Source organism: Saimiri boliviensis, chromosome 13 (assembly GCF_048565385.1).
Source record: "Saimiri boliviensis isolate mSaiBol1 chromosome 13, mSaiBol1.pri, whole genome shotgun sequence".
Classification (NCBI taxonomy): domain Eukaryota; kingdom Metazoa; phylum Chordata; class Mammalia; order Primates; family Cebidae; genus Saimiri; species Saimiri boliviensis.
Genome location: NC_133461.1, coordinates 42,725,543 through 42,742,590, shown reverse-complemented (window position 1 = coordinate 42,742,590; position 17,048 = coordinate 42,725,543). Strand labels below are relative to the sequence as shown.

General features: G+C 41.6%; 1 protein-coding gene across 1 annotated transcript in view; it reads right to left on the bottom strand.

Annotated features, from left to right (window-relative positions):
* Positions 1 to 863: 863 nt before the first annotated feature.
* The window catches only part of INO80C (INO80 complex subunit C), a 32,646-nt gene continuing 16,461 nt past the window's right edge, over positions 864 to 17,048 (bottom strand). Inside the window, exons 2-5 of the mRNA XM_003924731.3 lie at positions 15,926 to 16,036; positions 14,753 to 14,864; positions 13,767 to 13,834; positions 864 to 1,264 (exon numbers count right to left, since the gene is read on the bottom strand). Of these exons, the coding sequence (XP_003924780.1) occupies positions 1,133 to 1,264; positions 13,767 to 13,834; positions 14,753 to 14,864; positions 15,926 to 16,036 (423 nt within the window). The 3' untranslated portion in view covers positions 864 to 1,132. The remainder of the gene's footprint in view (positions 1,265 to 13,766; positions 13,835 to 14,752; positions 14,865 to 15,925; positions 16,037 to 17,048) is intronic.

Genomic DNA, 17,048 nt, shown 5'->3' with positions numbered 1-17,048 from the left:
ATCTGTGTCACAACAGACTCCCACGTGATTCTGATGCTTGCTCGGTGATTATGGGCTTAGGAAAGGCCCCCAACTCTCCAGGCCATCCCCTCAGGTCGCTTGTCACGGAGGCCAGAGTAGGCCCCACAGTACCTCTCCCACTCTCACGGTTTATTATTGGGAAGGTGCCAAAGGATACTGTGGCTGCCAACCTGGAGGAAAGGGGGCCTGGTTCCAGGCAGCTGCCACCTGCACGGGCTGCTCTCCCTGCTAACTTGGCTTGTTTGATTTTCTCTAAGTCTGGAGAGGGGCACAGGAAGGGCTTTCCCCAGAGAGAAAGGACAGCTGGTGCCTAATCCCCCAAAGCAGAGGCAGCTGTGGTCCAGAAACCCCAGGGCCTGTTTTCACCGTCCTCCCTGGGGAAATGCAGGCACAGGGCCCAGAAAGGCCCAGGACTTGTCTCCATACTCTCCTTTCCCTGGTCAAGAAAATGCTTCCTCTTGTTGGAGGATGGAGATGCAAACACTCCCTTTCTGGAGCAGGCTGCAGCCAGAGGGGTGGCATCCTGTACCAAGACAAAAGCCCTTTTGGGACAGCATGTCAGTGGTGGTACCTCACACTCCTAAAGATGAGGGGAGGCTGTTCTGAGGCTGAGGCACAGGTGAGGACCAGCCGAGTGGGACAGAAAAAGTCACATTCCTCTTTCTTCTCTGGACCCAAATTTGGACTTCTTCCAAGCACTCTGATCAGAGACAAGGACTAACATGCTCTAAAAGGGGAGTCACCAGGATTAGAAGTAATCCAGACCTATTGTGGACTCACTGCAGAGTCTACCTGTGTTATATGGAGTTCACAACTTTAAAACAAAAATACAGGGACTTGGGTTAAATGAAAAGTATGGTTTATTGTATTTTCTTGTCAAATACCTTTACTCTCAAGTACGATTTAATTCAGCAGGAAATACCACACTCGGAGGGAAAACACACACTCAAAAAAAAAAAAAAACGCTTAAATTAAAGCCAAACATTCTTTCCAAGGCACAGCACTGGCATTTTCAGATTGACAGCAGAACGAGTTTGTTTCCATGAAACAAAATCACGAGTCCAGAGTCTGTTTTTGAAAGAACTTTGCACTTCATCTCCACTTCTTGGGCTCAGGGAACAATGCTCGTGGCCTTCCTCAGGGCCAGGTAGCCAGTGACGACATCAGACGGCAGCCTCCGAATGTAGGAAAACTCTTCAATGGTGCTGAACCGCAGTTTGCTCTGGGGGTCTGTGTAGTTGGCCTGGGTGGAAAGAGGCACAGGGAAGGGCAGAAAGTTATTGCTGGTAGGATATTTTAAGTTAAATTCAAGTATAAGTTTAAAACTTTTTTCTATTTCATTGAAAGTAAAATATATTTTCATTATGTCTTACTCTGCCACCAAGAACACTAAATCACTCACTGTGGCACAGACTCGTTAACCTTCCCAGACTCCAGAAACACTTCGAGGTATGGATGGAAGGGAAATAAGCACATCAGACTCTGGGACCCTTCTTGTTGGTGCCTCAAGGGCTGCAAGCAACAGGTCCAAGACTGAATTCACAATGGTCATCCCTCCCTGTCTCTAGACTCCTGCCTCCTTCCAACATGTCCCAGGAGCTGACGCCCTGCATGCTGGGCACATGCCGCTCCCTGCTGCTATGCTCCAGTTACCTCCAGCATGCTCCTTCCCAGCTCTTCCAACACCTGCTGTGCCACTTCCATGCCTCCTGGGCCAATCTGTAGTGCATTACTGGCCATTCACACTCACCCTTCCCCTAGAACAGCAGCCAGGATCTTCTTGACAACATGCAATTCTGATCGTGTCATTCCTTGGCATAAAATCTCTCAAAATGGCTCCTCTGCTCTTGGGACAAAGGCCCAAGTCCTCCGTACAGCTCCTTAGCTCCTTCCTTTGTCCTTAGCCTCCTCCTCAGCCACATGCCCCTGCTCTCCGATTCCAAAGCTACACCTCTGGGAAAGCCTATTTGTACCCCCATAGGAAGTCAGAACCCCACCCTCTTTCACAGCAGCACAGACCACTGCAGTGGAGCGCACAACTCTGTTGCTTTAAAGTTTATCATCTACATGACTCTGGTGATGGTCTAGACTATGAGGGTCCTTGAAACAGGAACACTGTGGCTTGCTTATCACTGTAGACTGGCTCCTAATGCAATGCAGAGTGCACAGAGGGCCTTCAGTCAGGGTTTGTATAACAAATGATTAATGAATGAATAAAAGGATGAATAAACAGACAATCAGCACCATCACAGAAAAGAGAACTTGTTTCCCAGACATATCAAAATTCTCTCTTGGTCTCTGTTCCCCATGTGCCAAGTGGAGAACATAATTCACTAACTATATACCTCAAAGCACGTGGCTTCTACGAATTTTGAAACAAAAAAACATGAGGGTGAGTCATTTTGAACTCCTTTTAAAAAATTATAAAAGATGCCATTAAAGTCTAGACAGATAACATCCAATTATTCAAGTGTAAATGTCTACTTTAATGTGGATCATCTTTGTGTGGACTTAAACTCACAGTAATCCTGCAATTTAGTAAGGGAGGGAAGTCTCAATAAAGAAGCAACAAGCTGTCGGGAAGCTATTCATAGGCTTCTCAAGCCTAAAACGTCTTCCATTTTGCCACTGGGGACTCCCCAAAGTATTTAACTGCTGTGTGTTAGGAAAATGGGATTATTCCTAAAAGGCTAAGATGAACTAATAGCTCTATATAAAATAAAACTTGGATCCCTTGTTTTGATCTAGATGTTACCTTTCTGTCCTCATTTCCTTTAATGACAGTAAAGGCTTCTTTAGAAAAACAGTGACAAGTCTCTTCTGAGGGATCCTGGCTGGGAGGGAAGTTAGGTTAACTAGCAGGGGAGGCTGCCCTGCAGTTCCGAGCAGAGTGCAGGCATGTGTTTCTGGCATAGACCATCTGGCCTCCATAGACAAACCAGCCTCGGCTGAACTCCACGTCTGTGGCTGCTTCCCTCCTACCACCTAACTATGCTGAGCCGGCCCGCCCAAGTTCAGACCTCACTGCCAAGAGGGCTGCTGAATAAACAGTGCAGAATACAGAGATTTCGTGGCACCAACAAAAAGGTTACCAACAAAAACCTGAACAGACTGGACTGGACCCAGGGGCCAGCATCTAGGATTCTGAATAGAAGGAAGGATGCCAAGTGACACCCCAGAATTGAACAAGTAAAGAACTTCACACCTATAGTCCACCCTCCTCTGGGTGCCATCTCTTGAGCCTGTGTGAAATAAGCAAAGGCCAACTTCCCAGAGTGAAGTCAGCAAACAGCTTCAAGCCCCCTTGCTGCAGGGTGACAGGCAGTATTCACAGCTTGTCTGTCTCACTCAGAACACACTTTCCATAGCTCTGTAACAAGTGCTGAACACAGGTGTGACCCTGCATGTCCTGCTGCCGTGTTTAGGCACAGGGGAAACAGTCACGTGGCTGGCTGGGAATAGCTGTGTATCAGTATAAACATGAACTAGGCTTTACTTTTTAATTATGTAACTTTAAATTATATAAGCAACAGATGAACATGTTCTCCTTTAAAAAAAATTAAAAGAAAACATTACAGATTTAAAAAAAAGTCCTCATTTATCACCATCTACCAATCAAAAGTCCTCTGCCTTCCCCTGGAGAAACCACTAAGTGGGCACCTTTCCAGACCTTTTATGTCTACCCCTATACACATATGTAAACACACAAGAGAACCCAATTTGTGTGTGTGTATGTGTGTGTTTTTAGATATGTGGCACCATGCTGTTAATATTGCTTTGCATCTTTCAATCAACATTACATCCTGAAAATTTATCCATGTTGTAACTAAGCTTTGAGCTCAAGAATAGTATGAAAATACATGCTGTGATAGTCCTTGATGTTGCTTTCAACATTTTGCAAATGCTGTCTCTCATAAGGATTTCTGCGTAAAGTTCTTTGTGCACACTATTTCTCTAGGGAGCTGCCTATAAGACACATTGCAAGGTCAGAGACTTTTGCTGTTTTAATCTGAACAGACTGCTCCAACTGTCATCCAAAGAAGCAGTACCAGTGCATGTTCCCACCTCAAAACAGCAGTGTATGAAGATACCCATTTCTGTATGTGGTGCCAAAATGTATAATCAAATGTCTTAATTTCTTCCCCATTTGATGAGTCTTTCTCCTAATTACTAGTGAAGCTGAATATCTACTTATTGGTCATCTACCTTTCTTCTCTGGCAATTGCCTATTTCCATCTTTTTTGCTGATTCTTCCGTGGGATTGTCCTTTAATGAGCTGGGAGAGTTCTTTGTCTATTCAGAATTTTTTATTTCTTACATACAGTGGGGCAAGAGGTTTTAGGTAGTGTATAACATGACAAGTCCATTGCTGATGACATAAAAGGGCCTGGAATAATGATTCTCCTTCCTCCTAATGTGTAAAAACCACTGTACTAGCAGATGAGCTGCCTGAAACAGTAAGGATAAAGCTGACATTCTGAGGAACTACCCTCCAAGTGTGGCCATAAACTGTAGCCTCCAGAAACTCAAAATGACACAGGGAGAGATTTCCACTTCCAGCCATAACAGAATAAATGGTGCCAGATGAGCTCTCTTGCCATAAACAATTATTACAACAGGTCAAATATATGAGGTAGCTATTTTCAGGCAACAGACAAGAGGTAGCACAAGACCGCAATGCTTGAGAAAAGAGAAGCTCATAAGGTAAGTTCCAGTATCATCCAAATGCTCTGCCTGTGACAATTTCCTGACCGTGGGGCAGAGGCGGAGCTCACGCAGAGCTCAGTGGACCCACTGAGCTGGGGCGGCAGAGATCAGATTCAGGGGCTACTGTAACATCTGGATTTGGCAAAACTGAGTAACAGAAGAGGGAGGTTCCCTGGAAGGGAGGCAAAAGTTGGTTTGGGATTTCATGTGAGTCCATAACCATGGGCTGGGCTACGCATGTTCAAAGCAAGACTATACAGATCTTACTGGAGACTGGTTAGGAGGGAAACAGAAACTCCAGAGGCTGAGCAGTGCTGGGAGCTGCTGAACTGCCAGCCCAGCCAGAGTAGAGAGATCTCTATAACAACAGTCCTAGCACCTAGCTAAGGCAACAGAAAGGCCACAGCTTAGGAACTAAAATCATGCTTCCTCATGAGTACAGTCTATTCTAGTCTCACCATAACAAAGTCTAACAGCAAACTTCAATAAGACTGGCAGAGGATAAAGAGCTTAGAAGTTAAGTGGAACTAAGTTAAAGGAGTTTGGGAAACATCATGGGCCTTCCACAGACCAGTCCTAACAAAGTGCAAAACCAAACCTACACCCATTCAAGATGATCAGTCAGTAACTGAGCTACCCACAGGAAAGAAAATACTCTTCAGGGAAAGATAACAGAATCTAGAGTTTTTACAATACATCATCCACAATGGCCAGCACACAATAAAAAAGCTTGTAGATGCAAAGAAATAGGAAAATGTGATTCACAGTTAAGAAAAAAAGCAGTCAACAGAAACTGGCCAAGATGAACCAAATGTTGGCGATAGCAGATAAACACTTTAAAGCAGCTACTATGTGTTCAAGGACTATATATATATATACATATACACTTAATGACTAAGTCGTCTTAAAAGACAAGGAAATCACCAGAACCAGACCTGAATATGACACAGGTTTTGAAACTATCAGATGGGAAATTTAAAATAACTATAATTAATATGTTAAAGGAGAGACAACATACAAAATAGAAAGTTATTTCAGGTCAGGCAATGGCGGTTCACGTTGGTAATCCAAACATTTTGGGAGGCCAAGGCAGAAGGATGGCTTGAGGCTAGGAGTTCAAGACCAGCCTGGGCAACACAGTGAGACCCCTTCTCTATCAAAAATTCTGTTAAAGTTAGCCAGGTGTGGTGGCACATACCTATAGTCCAAGCTTCCTGGGAGGCTGAAGCAGGTGGATCACTTGAGCCCAAGAGTTTGAGGCTGCAGTGAGCTGTGATCACACCATTGCATTCCAGCCTGGATTAGAAAGCAAGACTCTATCTCTAAATAAATAAATAATTTAAAAGAAAATTATTTCATCAGAGGTATGAAAACGATAATAATCAAATAGAAAGCTAGAAATTAAAAACACAACTAGAAAGATAAATAATGCTTCCAGTGGGCTCACTGGTATACTCAATACAGTGAGTAAAGAACTTGAAGACACATCAGACATCCAAACTGAACCACAACGAAATAATAAAGTTTTAAAAAGCAAACAAACCAGAACAGAATATCCAAGAGTTCTGAGACACTATCAAATAGTTTAACATGTGTGTAACTGGAATCCTAGAGGAAGGGAAAAAGACGAGGCAAAAGAAATATTTGAATAATGGCCAAGAATTTTCCAAAATTCTTGACAGATACCAAACCACAAATCCAAACCTCAGAGAACATCAAGAATACATACCAGAAAAATAATACCCAGAGTCATATTCAATAATACCCAGTCATATTCAAACTGCTGAAAACAAAAGACAAAGAGAAAATCTTGAAGACAGTCAAACAAGAAACATTACTAAGAGATGAACAAAATAAGAATTATACCAAACTTCTCATCAGAAACCATGAAACAAAAAGACAACATTTAACCACTGACATCTTAAAAGTGATGAAAGAAAAAACTGTCAGCCCAGACTGAAAATGTCATTCAGAAATACTCACTGAAAATGTCATTCAAAAAAGAAGAACAAGGCCGGGTACAGTGGCTCACACCTGTAATCCCAGCACTTTGGGAAACCAAGGTGGGAGGATCACTTGAGCTCAGGAGTTTGAGACCAGGCCTGGGCAACAAGGTGAAATCCCATCTCTACAAAAAAATACAAAAAATCAGGCAGGCATGGTGGCATACACCTGTAGCCCCAGTTATCCGGGAGGCTCAGGAGGGCTGGATCACCTCAGCCTGGAAGGTCAAGATGGCTGCAGTAAGCCAAGATAGCACCACTGTACTCCAGCCTGGGCATTAGATTAAGACCCTGTCTTTAAAAAAAAGTGAAGAAGAAATAAAGGCTCTTTGGCTAAACAAAAAAAGGAAGGAATTCATTAGCAGCAAATCTGCTTTATAAAAAAAGCACAGTAAAATGTTCCAGTAGAAAAAATATGACATCAGGCTGCAACTTAGAAATAAATAACAAAATGAAAAAAGGTGGAAACAATGAAATGAAGATAAAATAAAGTTCTTTTTTTCCCTTTATCTCTCTAAAAGGGAATTGTCTAAAGCACAAACTCACAGCCATGTATTTTGTTTTTAGCATATGTAAAAATAAACTATATGACAACAAAGAATGAGAGACTGGAATTAGAAATTCACTACTAGAAGACCTCACACTACACACACCGTGGTATATTTGAAAATAGACTCAGGTTATTTAAAATGTATATTGTGAACATGAAAGTAACCATTCATAATTTTTAAAAGAAGTATAAATAATACGAAAATAAACAACATTTTAAGATGTTCAGTTAACCCCAGTTTTATCATGAGAAAACATCAGAGAAATTCCAATAGTGGAGGATTCTACTAAATACTTGACCAGTGCTCCTTAAAACTGTTAAGGTCATTAAAAACAAGGACAATCTGTACAGAAGTGACTCCAGAGGAGCCTTCTTAGAAATCCTCCTCTTGGAGGGAGGGCAGCAAGATGGCCATGAGAAAGCAACAGTGGAATGCAGCTCCCAGCGAATGAGACTCAGAGGGCTAAAGGACTTCATGATTCCAAAGGAGGTGTGGGGTTCATTTCGGTGGGACTGATAGGGCACTGAAAATAGCCCAGGGAAGAAGATGCAGGGTGAGAGCTGCCCAGGGGGCCAAATCAAGAAGGTGGGGGGGGCTGCGCATCCCCACCTGAAACGTGGGGGTCGGGGGGATGGGACATCACCCCCTTGTGCTCCAATATAGACCCTGTGCTTACCTCATTCCTCCTACAACTCAGGGTCCAGAAGAGCCCTGCCAGACTGTGGGGCGCTGTGGGTTGTCGATGCAGGGCACAGCCAGTTGTCACACGGACCTGGGCGGAAGTTTGGACTAGCCAGTGGGACAGACCATCCCACAGAGGGAGTAGAGTTGAAAGCAGGGAAACAGATCATAAGGCCTTGCAGGCCCCACCTCCACAGAACTCAAACTGAAGCCCTTGCTAGAGAGCTTGGCAGCAAATACACCAGTTTGACCCCAACCAGGAAGATTGAGGTCTGAGAGAGATGCCATTGGGAAGGCGGGATCAATCTCAGCTGCAAACAAACTACAGGGAAAGACCACCCATCCAACAACCTGCCTGAACCCGAGAGCCCAGCAACACCCTCTACAGGCCAAAAAAGATATACCTCCAACCTCAACAGAAAAAAAGTCCATTCAGAGACTCCTCCTGAAATTACCAACTTCAAAGATCAAAAGGAGATAAATCCCTGAAGATGGGAAAAAAGCCAGTGCAAAAAGGATGAAACCGTCAAAGAACAGAACACCTCTTCTTCTCCCAGGGATCACAACTCCTCACCATGAAGGGAACAAAAAAAGACAGAGAATGAATTTGACAAACTGACAGGAGCAGGCTTCAGAAGGTGGGTAATAACAAACTTCTCTGAGTTAAAAGACCATGTTCTAATCCACTGCAAAGAAACTAAGAACCTTGAAAAAAGGTTTGATGAAATGCTGACTAGAATAACCAGCTTAGAGAAGAACATAAACGACTTGATGGAGCTGAAAAACACAGCACGAGAACTTCGCAAGGCATACACAAGTATCAACAGCCGAATGGATCAAGCAGAAGAAAGGATATCAGAGATTGAAGATCAACTCAATGAAATAAAATGAGAAGGTAAGATTAGAGAAAAAAGAGTGAAAAAAAATGAACAAAGCCTCCAAGAACTATGTGATTATGTGAAAAGACCTAATCCATGCTTGATTGGTGTACCTGTATGTGACAGGGAGAATGAATCCAAGTTGGAAAACACTCTTCAAGATATTATTCAAGAGAACTTTCCCAACCTAACAAGACAGGCCAACATTCAAATCCAGGAAATACAAAGACCACCACCAAGAAATTCTTCAAGAAGAGCAACCCCAAGGCATATAATTGTCAGATTCACCAGGGTTGAAATGAAGGAAAAAATTCTAAGGGCAGTCAGAGAGAAAGGTCGAGTCACCCACAAAGAAAAGACCATCAGACTCACAGTGGATCTCTTGGCAGAAACACTACAAGCTAGAAGGGAGTGGGGACCAATATTCAACATCCTTAAAGAAAAGAACTTTCAACTCAGAATTTCATATCCAAATTAAGCTTCATAAGTGGAGGAGAAATAAAATCCTTTATGGACAAGACATTGCCAACAGATTTGGTTGCTCTAAGACCTGTCTTACAAGAGCTACTGAAGGAAGCACTAAACAGGGAAAGGAACAACCAGTACCAGCCACTGCAAAAACATACCAAATGGTAAAGAACAATGATACAATGAAGAAACCACATCAACTAACAGGCAAAACAACCAACCAGTAACAAAATGGCAGGATCAAATTCAAACATAACAGTAGTAACATTGAATGTAAATGGCCTAAACGCCCCAATCAAAAGACACAGACCGGCAAACTGGATAAAAAGTCAAGACCCATTGGTGTGCTGTATTGAAGAGACCCATCTCACATCCAAAGACTCACATAGACTCAAAATAAGGGATAGAAGATTTACCAAGCAAATGGAGAGCAAAAAAAGCAGGAGTTGCAATCACAGTCTCTGATAAAACGGACTTTAAACCAACAAAGATCAAAAGAGACAAAGAAGGGCATTACATAATGGTAAAGGATCAATGCAACAAGAAGAGCTAACTATCCTGAATATATATGCATCCAATGCAGGAACACCCAGATACATAAAGCAAGTTCTTAATGACCTACAAAGAGACTTAGACTCCTGCACAATAACAGTGGGAGACTTTAACACTCCACTTACAATGTCAGACAGATCAATGAGACAGAACGTCAACAAGGATATCCAGGACTTGAACGCAGATTTGGACCAGGTGGATCAAAGAAACATTTACAGGAAACTCCACCCCAAATCTACAGAATACACATTCTTCTTAGCACCACATTGCACTTACTCCAAAACTGACCACATAATGGGAAGTAAATCACTCCTCAGCAAACGTAAAAGAACAGACATCCTAACAGTCTCTCACACCACAGTGCAATCAAATTAGAAATTAGGATTAAGCAAAGCACTCAAAACTGCACAATCACATGGAAACTGAACAACTTGCTCCTGAATAACAAATGGATAAACAATGAAATGAAGGCAGAAATAAAAAATGTTCTTCAAAACCAACAAGAATGAAGACACAACATACCAGATCCTATGGGACACAATTAAAGCGGTGTCTATAGAGGAAAATTTACAGCAATAAATGCCCACATGAGAAACAAGGAAAGATCGACACCCTATCATCAAAGTTGAAAGAGCTAGAGGAGCAAGATCAAAAAAACTCAAAAGCAAGCAGAAGACAAGAAATAACTAAGATCAGAGCAGAACTGAAGGAGATAGAGACAAAAAAAACCCTTCAAAAAAATCAATAAATCCAGGAGCTGGTTTTTTGAAAAGATCAACAAAATAGACCACTAGCTAGACTAATAAAAAAGAAAAGAAAGAAGAATTGAATAGATCCAATAAAAAATGATAAAGGGGAGATCACCACGGATTCCTTGGAAATACAAACTAACAACAGAGATTACTACAAACAACTCTATGCACATAAACCAGTAAATATGGAAGAAATTGATAAATTCCTGAACACCTGCACACTCCCAAGACTAAGCCAAGAAGAAGTTGAAACCATGACTAGACCAATAACAAAGTCTGAAGTTGAGGTAGCAATTAATAACCTACCAACCAAAAAAAGTCCAGGTCCAGGCAGGTTCACAGCCGAATTCTACCAGACATACAAGAGGAGCTGGTACCATTCCTGTTGAAACTATTCCAAACAATATGAAAAAAGGGAATCCTCCCTAACTCTTTCTATGAGACCAACGTCATCCTGATACCAAAATGCAGCAGAGACACAACGAAAAAAGAAAACTACAGACCAATATCCATGATGAACATTGATGCAAAAATCTTCAATAAAATACTGGCAAACCTATTGCAATAGCACATCAAAAAGCTTATCCACCACGACCAAGTAGGCTTCATTCTGGGGATGGAAGGCTGGTTCAACACATGCAAATCAATAAACGTAATTCACCACATAAACAGAACCAAAGACAAAAACCACATGATTATCTCAATAGATACAGAGAAGGCCTTTAACAAAATTCAACAGCCCTTTATGCTAAAAACTCTCAAGAAACTAGGTATCAATGGAACATATCTCAAAACAATAAAAGCTATTTATGAGAAATCCACAGCTAATATCATACTGAATGGGCAAAAACTAGAAGCATTCCCTTTAAAAACTAGCACTAGACAAGGATGCCCTCTCTCACCACTCCTATTCAATATAGTATTGGAAGTTCTACCCAGAGCAATTAGGCAAGAAAAAGAAATAAAGGGCATTCAATTAGGAAAAGAAGAAGTCAAATTGTCCCTATTTGTAGATGACATGATCGTATATTTAGAAGACCCCATCGTGTCAGCCCAAAACCTCCTTAAGCTGATAAGCAACTCTGGCAAAGTCTCAGGATACAAAATCAATGTGCAAAAATCACAAGCATTCCTATATACCGATAGCAGACAGAGAGCCAAATCATGAGTGAACTCCCATTTACAATTGCTACAAAGAGAATAAAATACCTAGGAATACAACTAACAAAGGATGTAAAAGATCTCTTCAAGGAGAACTACAAACCACTGATCAAGGAAATAAGAGAGGACACAAACAGATGGAAAAACATTCCATGCTCATGGTTAGGAAGAATCAATATTGTGAAAATGGCCAATACTGCCCAAAGTAATGTATAGATTCAATGCTATCCCCATCAAGCTACCACTGACCTTCTTCACAGAACTGGAAAAAACCACTTTAAACTTCATATGGAACCAAAAGAGAGCCTGCATAGCCAAGACTTTAGTGAGTTATGATCACACTACTCCATTCTAACCTGGGCAAAAAAGCAAGACCCTACCTCCAAAAAAAAAAGGAAGACCCAACAACCCAACAATATGCTTTCAACAAGAATCCATTTTAAATATATACATAGTTTAAAAGTGAAAAGATCAGCCGAGCGTGGTGGCTCATACCTGTAATCCCAGCACTTTGGGAGGCTGAGGCAGAAGGATCACTTGAGGTCACGAGTTCGAGACCAGCCTGGCCAACATGGCAAAATCCCATCTCTACTAAAAATACAAAATTAAGCCAGGTGTAGTGGTACACACGCCTGAAATCCCAGCTACTTGGGAGGCCGAGGCAGGAGAATTACTTGAACACAGGAGGTAGAGGATGCAGTGAGCCAAGATTGCGCCACTACACTCCAGCCTGGGCGACACAATGAGACTCTGTCTCAAAAAAAAAAAAAAAAAAAAATAGTGAAAAGATCAAGAAAGATATACCATCCAGACCTGAACAAAAGAAAGCTGGGGTAGCAATATTCGTTTCAGGCAAAGTAGACTTCAGAACAATGAATATTATCAGAGGGAAACAGGGATATTCCTAATAATAACAAAGGAGGCAATTTTCCTCTTCACGTAATTAATTTGATCAGTTTGTTAAATAAGTTAGAGTCATATTTTCATTAAAATGTAAAGCATTTAAATTATTTTTCCAAATTTATGAGATGAAAAAGGATTAAGAAGATGACTCTTAGGTTCTACCTTCTGCAAATAAGGAAATAGGAGCACTCTGAGATTCCTGAACTTTAGCAAATTGCTCACTTCCCACTTTTCCAGCTATGCTGGCAGTTTCTGCACTGTGTTCCCCAGAAGCACTTCAACAGTCACTGTGGTGGGGAGTGGGTAGTAAGACAGGTGGCCAGATCCACAGCAGAAAGGTGGGCTCCAGATTGTTTATTTATTGGATTCTGTAAAAGATTTCATTTAGAAAAGGGGTTCTGATGCTTAAAAATAAGTTTGAAAGTCACAACCTTTACTTTTTTTTTTTTTTTTTTTTGGAGTGCAATGGCACGATCTCGGCTCACCACAACCTCCACCTCCTAGGTTCAGGCAATTCTCCTGCGTCAGCCCCCTGAGTAGCTGGGATTACAGGCATGCGCCACCATGCCCAGCTAATTTTTTGTATATTTAGTAGAGACGGGGTTTCACCATGTTGACCAGGATGGTCTCGATCTCTTGACCTCGTGATCCACCCGCCTCGGCCTCCCAAAGTGCTGGGATTACAGGCGTGAGCCACTGCACCTGGCGACAACCTTTACTGAAGCACCTGTTTAAGGAAGTTTAAAAAAGTTTTGTAAATACAATCATCATCTAAAATGTAGGTTTAAAAAACTTCAGCAGTAAAAAAAGAAATATATAGTTGTTTCTTTTATGTTATCTTATATAGTTAACTAGCAGAGGTAAAGAAGTGAAACTCGGGTCTCCTGCTTTTTAGTTCGATCTTCCCCGCAGGCTGCCCCGACAGATGCCTCAGTTTGCAGCAATGAACACACTGCACAAACCTATCACCTATCACCATAGACAGGGTCCGGGCAGGACTGGCGGCAGTCAATATTCAACACTTATCTAACTAGACATTACTGTGAAATCTTTTCCATTTAAAGTTATGAAAGATATGATCATACTCACAAGAAGACCTGAAACATCAGAATACTTCTTAGCTGGCTTAAAGGATGGAGGAGCATCAATACTGAAGTCTGGAAAAAAAAAAGATAACTAAACTGGACTTAAAACATTCAAATCTTTTCTCTTTTTTTCTAAAATACTATTTGATAATATTCCTGAAATTTTCCTTTGTGATTAAGTAGTCACAGAAGTCTCTGGAGATTACCTAGAGGAGTAGGGGAGGATTCTCAGAAATAATGCAGTATGTCATAGGCCAAGTGCAGGCTCCAGATCTAGCCCCACCCTGTCACCAGGGACTCTTATTCCAGCAGAACCACCAGCTACTTTCACAATCTCATACTGCATGGGCTGATGGTGATGAAATGCCAAACAAGCCAATACTGGATCTGAGCATCCTGACACCCTCACATCCACACCCAGATGAATGAATGACTAGCTCACTTGTCACCCATGTGAGTCACCCCATGAAAGAAGTATAGTAGAGCAGGACATGGTGAGAACCTTGAACTTGTACTTTCCAGTGACGCTAAACAGAAGATGTAACCGTGTTTTACATAAATTTGGACATAATGCTGCATTAGGTGTTTACTCTGCTAAACGCTGGCTCACAAAGTAAAAGAGCTGGCTAAGCTGGTTGTCAGGAGCCCTCCCAAATATGGCATTATACTTGGGCTACCTTGTCTTTGGAAACACATTTTAAGAGTAGATTCTGAATAAGAAGCTTGTCTAGTAGAAACAACAATATTATCATATTAGGACCTATGACACTAAAAATCACACATCCATTACAACACAAACAAATAGGCTCAATACAGATACAGTTATGAGAAAATACACACATAATCTCTCCAGGCTGATACCACTATAAAATTCTCAAGCTAAAAATTATTTCCTACAATGATACAAACACAATAAAATAATGTGGGTTTGTTATGAGACAGTTCCTACTCTGAACATTATAAACACATGGAAGGCTCTAAGCAGCTCACAGTTAGGATCGTTCAGTTGCCACGGCAATGCCCTTTCGGAAGCGAGGATTTGTTTCAGGTTCTTCCAGGTTCTGTTCTTCTTGCCAGCTACCGCGCCACCGTGGCCAGAGTGCTTGAATTAAAGGCATGGATTATTAGAAGAAACAAAAACCAATGGAGACTACCATTTCAGCATCTGACATTTATGCTTACCCATAACTGTAATGTACCTCTCATTCTGTCAACAATCATTTGGACCCTTGAGACTTTTCTTTAAGAGTATTTCACTGTACACGTTACCATGTTAATCTTAGTTTTTTTTTTTTTTTTTTAAAAAAAAAGGTTTTCAAATTGTCAAAACCCTTAAGTTGGTGTTTAAGTAGAAATAAGACTACTTTTTTATATGCACGTTAAAAAAAACCACAAAGCCTTTATTGGATCTAACTTTGTAGAATTCATTCATGAATTTCTTCATACTTGAAGATAAATTTGCTATGAAGTCAGATTTAAATTCCCAACTGCATCTCTAAACTCCCTTTTCGGGGCAAGTTTCCGCCTTGCAAACTGGGGATCCTGGAGAAGTCCAGAAAGCCCCAGTTGCAGTATGGCAAACCTTCTGGAAATCTTTTTTTTTTTTTTAATCCTATGAAGATGACAGAATAAAATGGAAAAGAATATCAAAACCTATTGCAAACACTGGTAATATTGTATTTCCAAAACTACTTCATTAGAAATAATTTAACAGTATAATCTGAACTGCTGCAATTTATCACCACTCTCAAGAATGAAAGGAAGAGTACCCTATTTTCACTCAACAGCACAATAGCTTCGCTTTACCTTAAAAACTAATAAGCAAGTACTCTTCTTTTAGTTAAATATTTCAAGCTTTGTCTACGATTTATGTAAGACCAATGAAAAGGTTAGGGGAACAACCACCACGGAAATAACCCACTGCCAAACAGTATCCTTTAATGAATCCACGAATGACACCCAAATCCCTGGGATATGGCACACTGAGAGATCAACAGAAAGAACCCTTCTTCTCTTGTCCCCATCTCGCCCATGGGGGAGAAGGAGGTGACTGAAACTGAGGGAGAAAGGGATGCCAGTGCTACCTTGGCTGTAATCCCAGCAAGATCAGAGGCTGAGGTGTGGCATTTGGCTGTTTATTCCACTAATACCTTTGATGCTTACCACAAAGTTGGGATCCTTAAATGGCAAAGGTTTGGTAGCTTTTTCCACAGGTCCTGTGCTAAACTCAGAGGGCGCCATTTTATTCTCACTCATGGCTTCCATGCTGATACCCTTAAAACATAATAAAAATAGTTTGAAGAAGTCAGTTTATTCCAGCTAAGTTCCCCACCTCTGCTCTCAACAGGGCATACGATGCCACAGGGCATGCAAGCAAAGACAGTGTGCCCAGAGTGCCAACAGGAAGCCTGCCCCAGGGGAGGGCACACCACATGTGGAGTAGCACCTGCTGTGCAGAAGCCACAGGAGAAACAGGCAGGACCCCCAGCTGCCATGTTTCCTGGGTGCCCTAAGTGCCAAGTACAGGGATGGCTGTCCTATCCAAGTTAGCTCATTTAGTTCTGACAATCACTCCACAGTAGGCGCTATTATTCCCAGTATACAGAAAAGAAAACTGAGGCCCAGGGGGGACAGGTTCAGGGTCATGTAGTGATTGACCTTTGGATTCAAACCTAGGTTGGGCCAATTCTAAAGCCCTCATTATCTCCATGACACCACACAGTTCTGCTTCCTCTGATCTTATGAACTGTGTCTTGAAATATTAAGACGAAAAAGGTCCAGGCCCACTAAGGGTCTAGTTGGCCAGAGAACCCAGACTGGAGCTGGTATGCTTAAGGGGCACAACCGGACATGGGCATTCCAAGGAAGGAAAATGGAAAGGAAGCTGGACGGCTACGGGTCAGCTGGCAGCAGCCAGAGAGTGCCCTGACAAGCAGGCTAATATGGTTTGAAGCAAAAAATCATTAAGCTAACAATCACAAAAAAAAAACAAAGTAAGAAACCACTTCTGATCTGTAATACCATTTCCAATCTTCCCAGACTTCAATTAACTCTTTAAAAATTGAGATGTGATTTACATACAGTGAAATGCACAGATATCAAATGTAGTTGTCATGAGTTTTGCCAAAAGTTTACATTAGCATAATCCAAATTCCTATCCTCATCAATACCTTCTAGTCCCAGGGGCAACTGCTGTTCTAATTTCTATCGTATTACTTTTGCCTGTTCTACAACTTCATATAAATAGCATCTGGCTGGGCGCAGTGGCTCACACCTGTAATCCCAG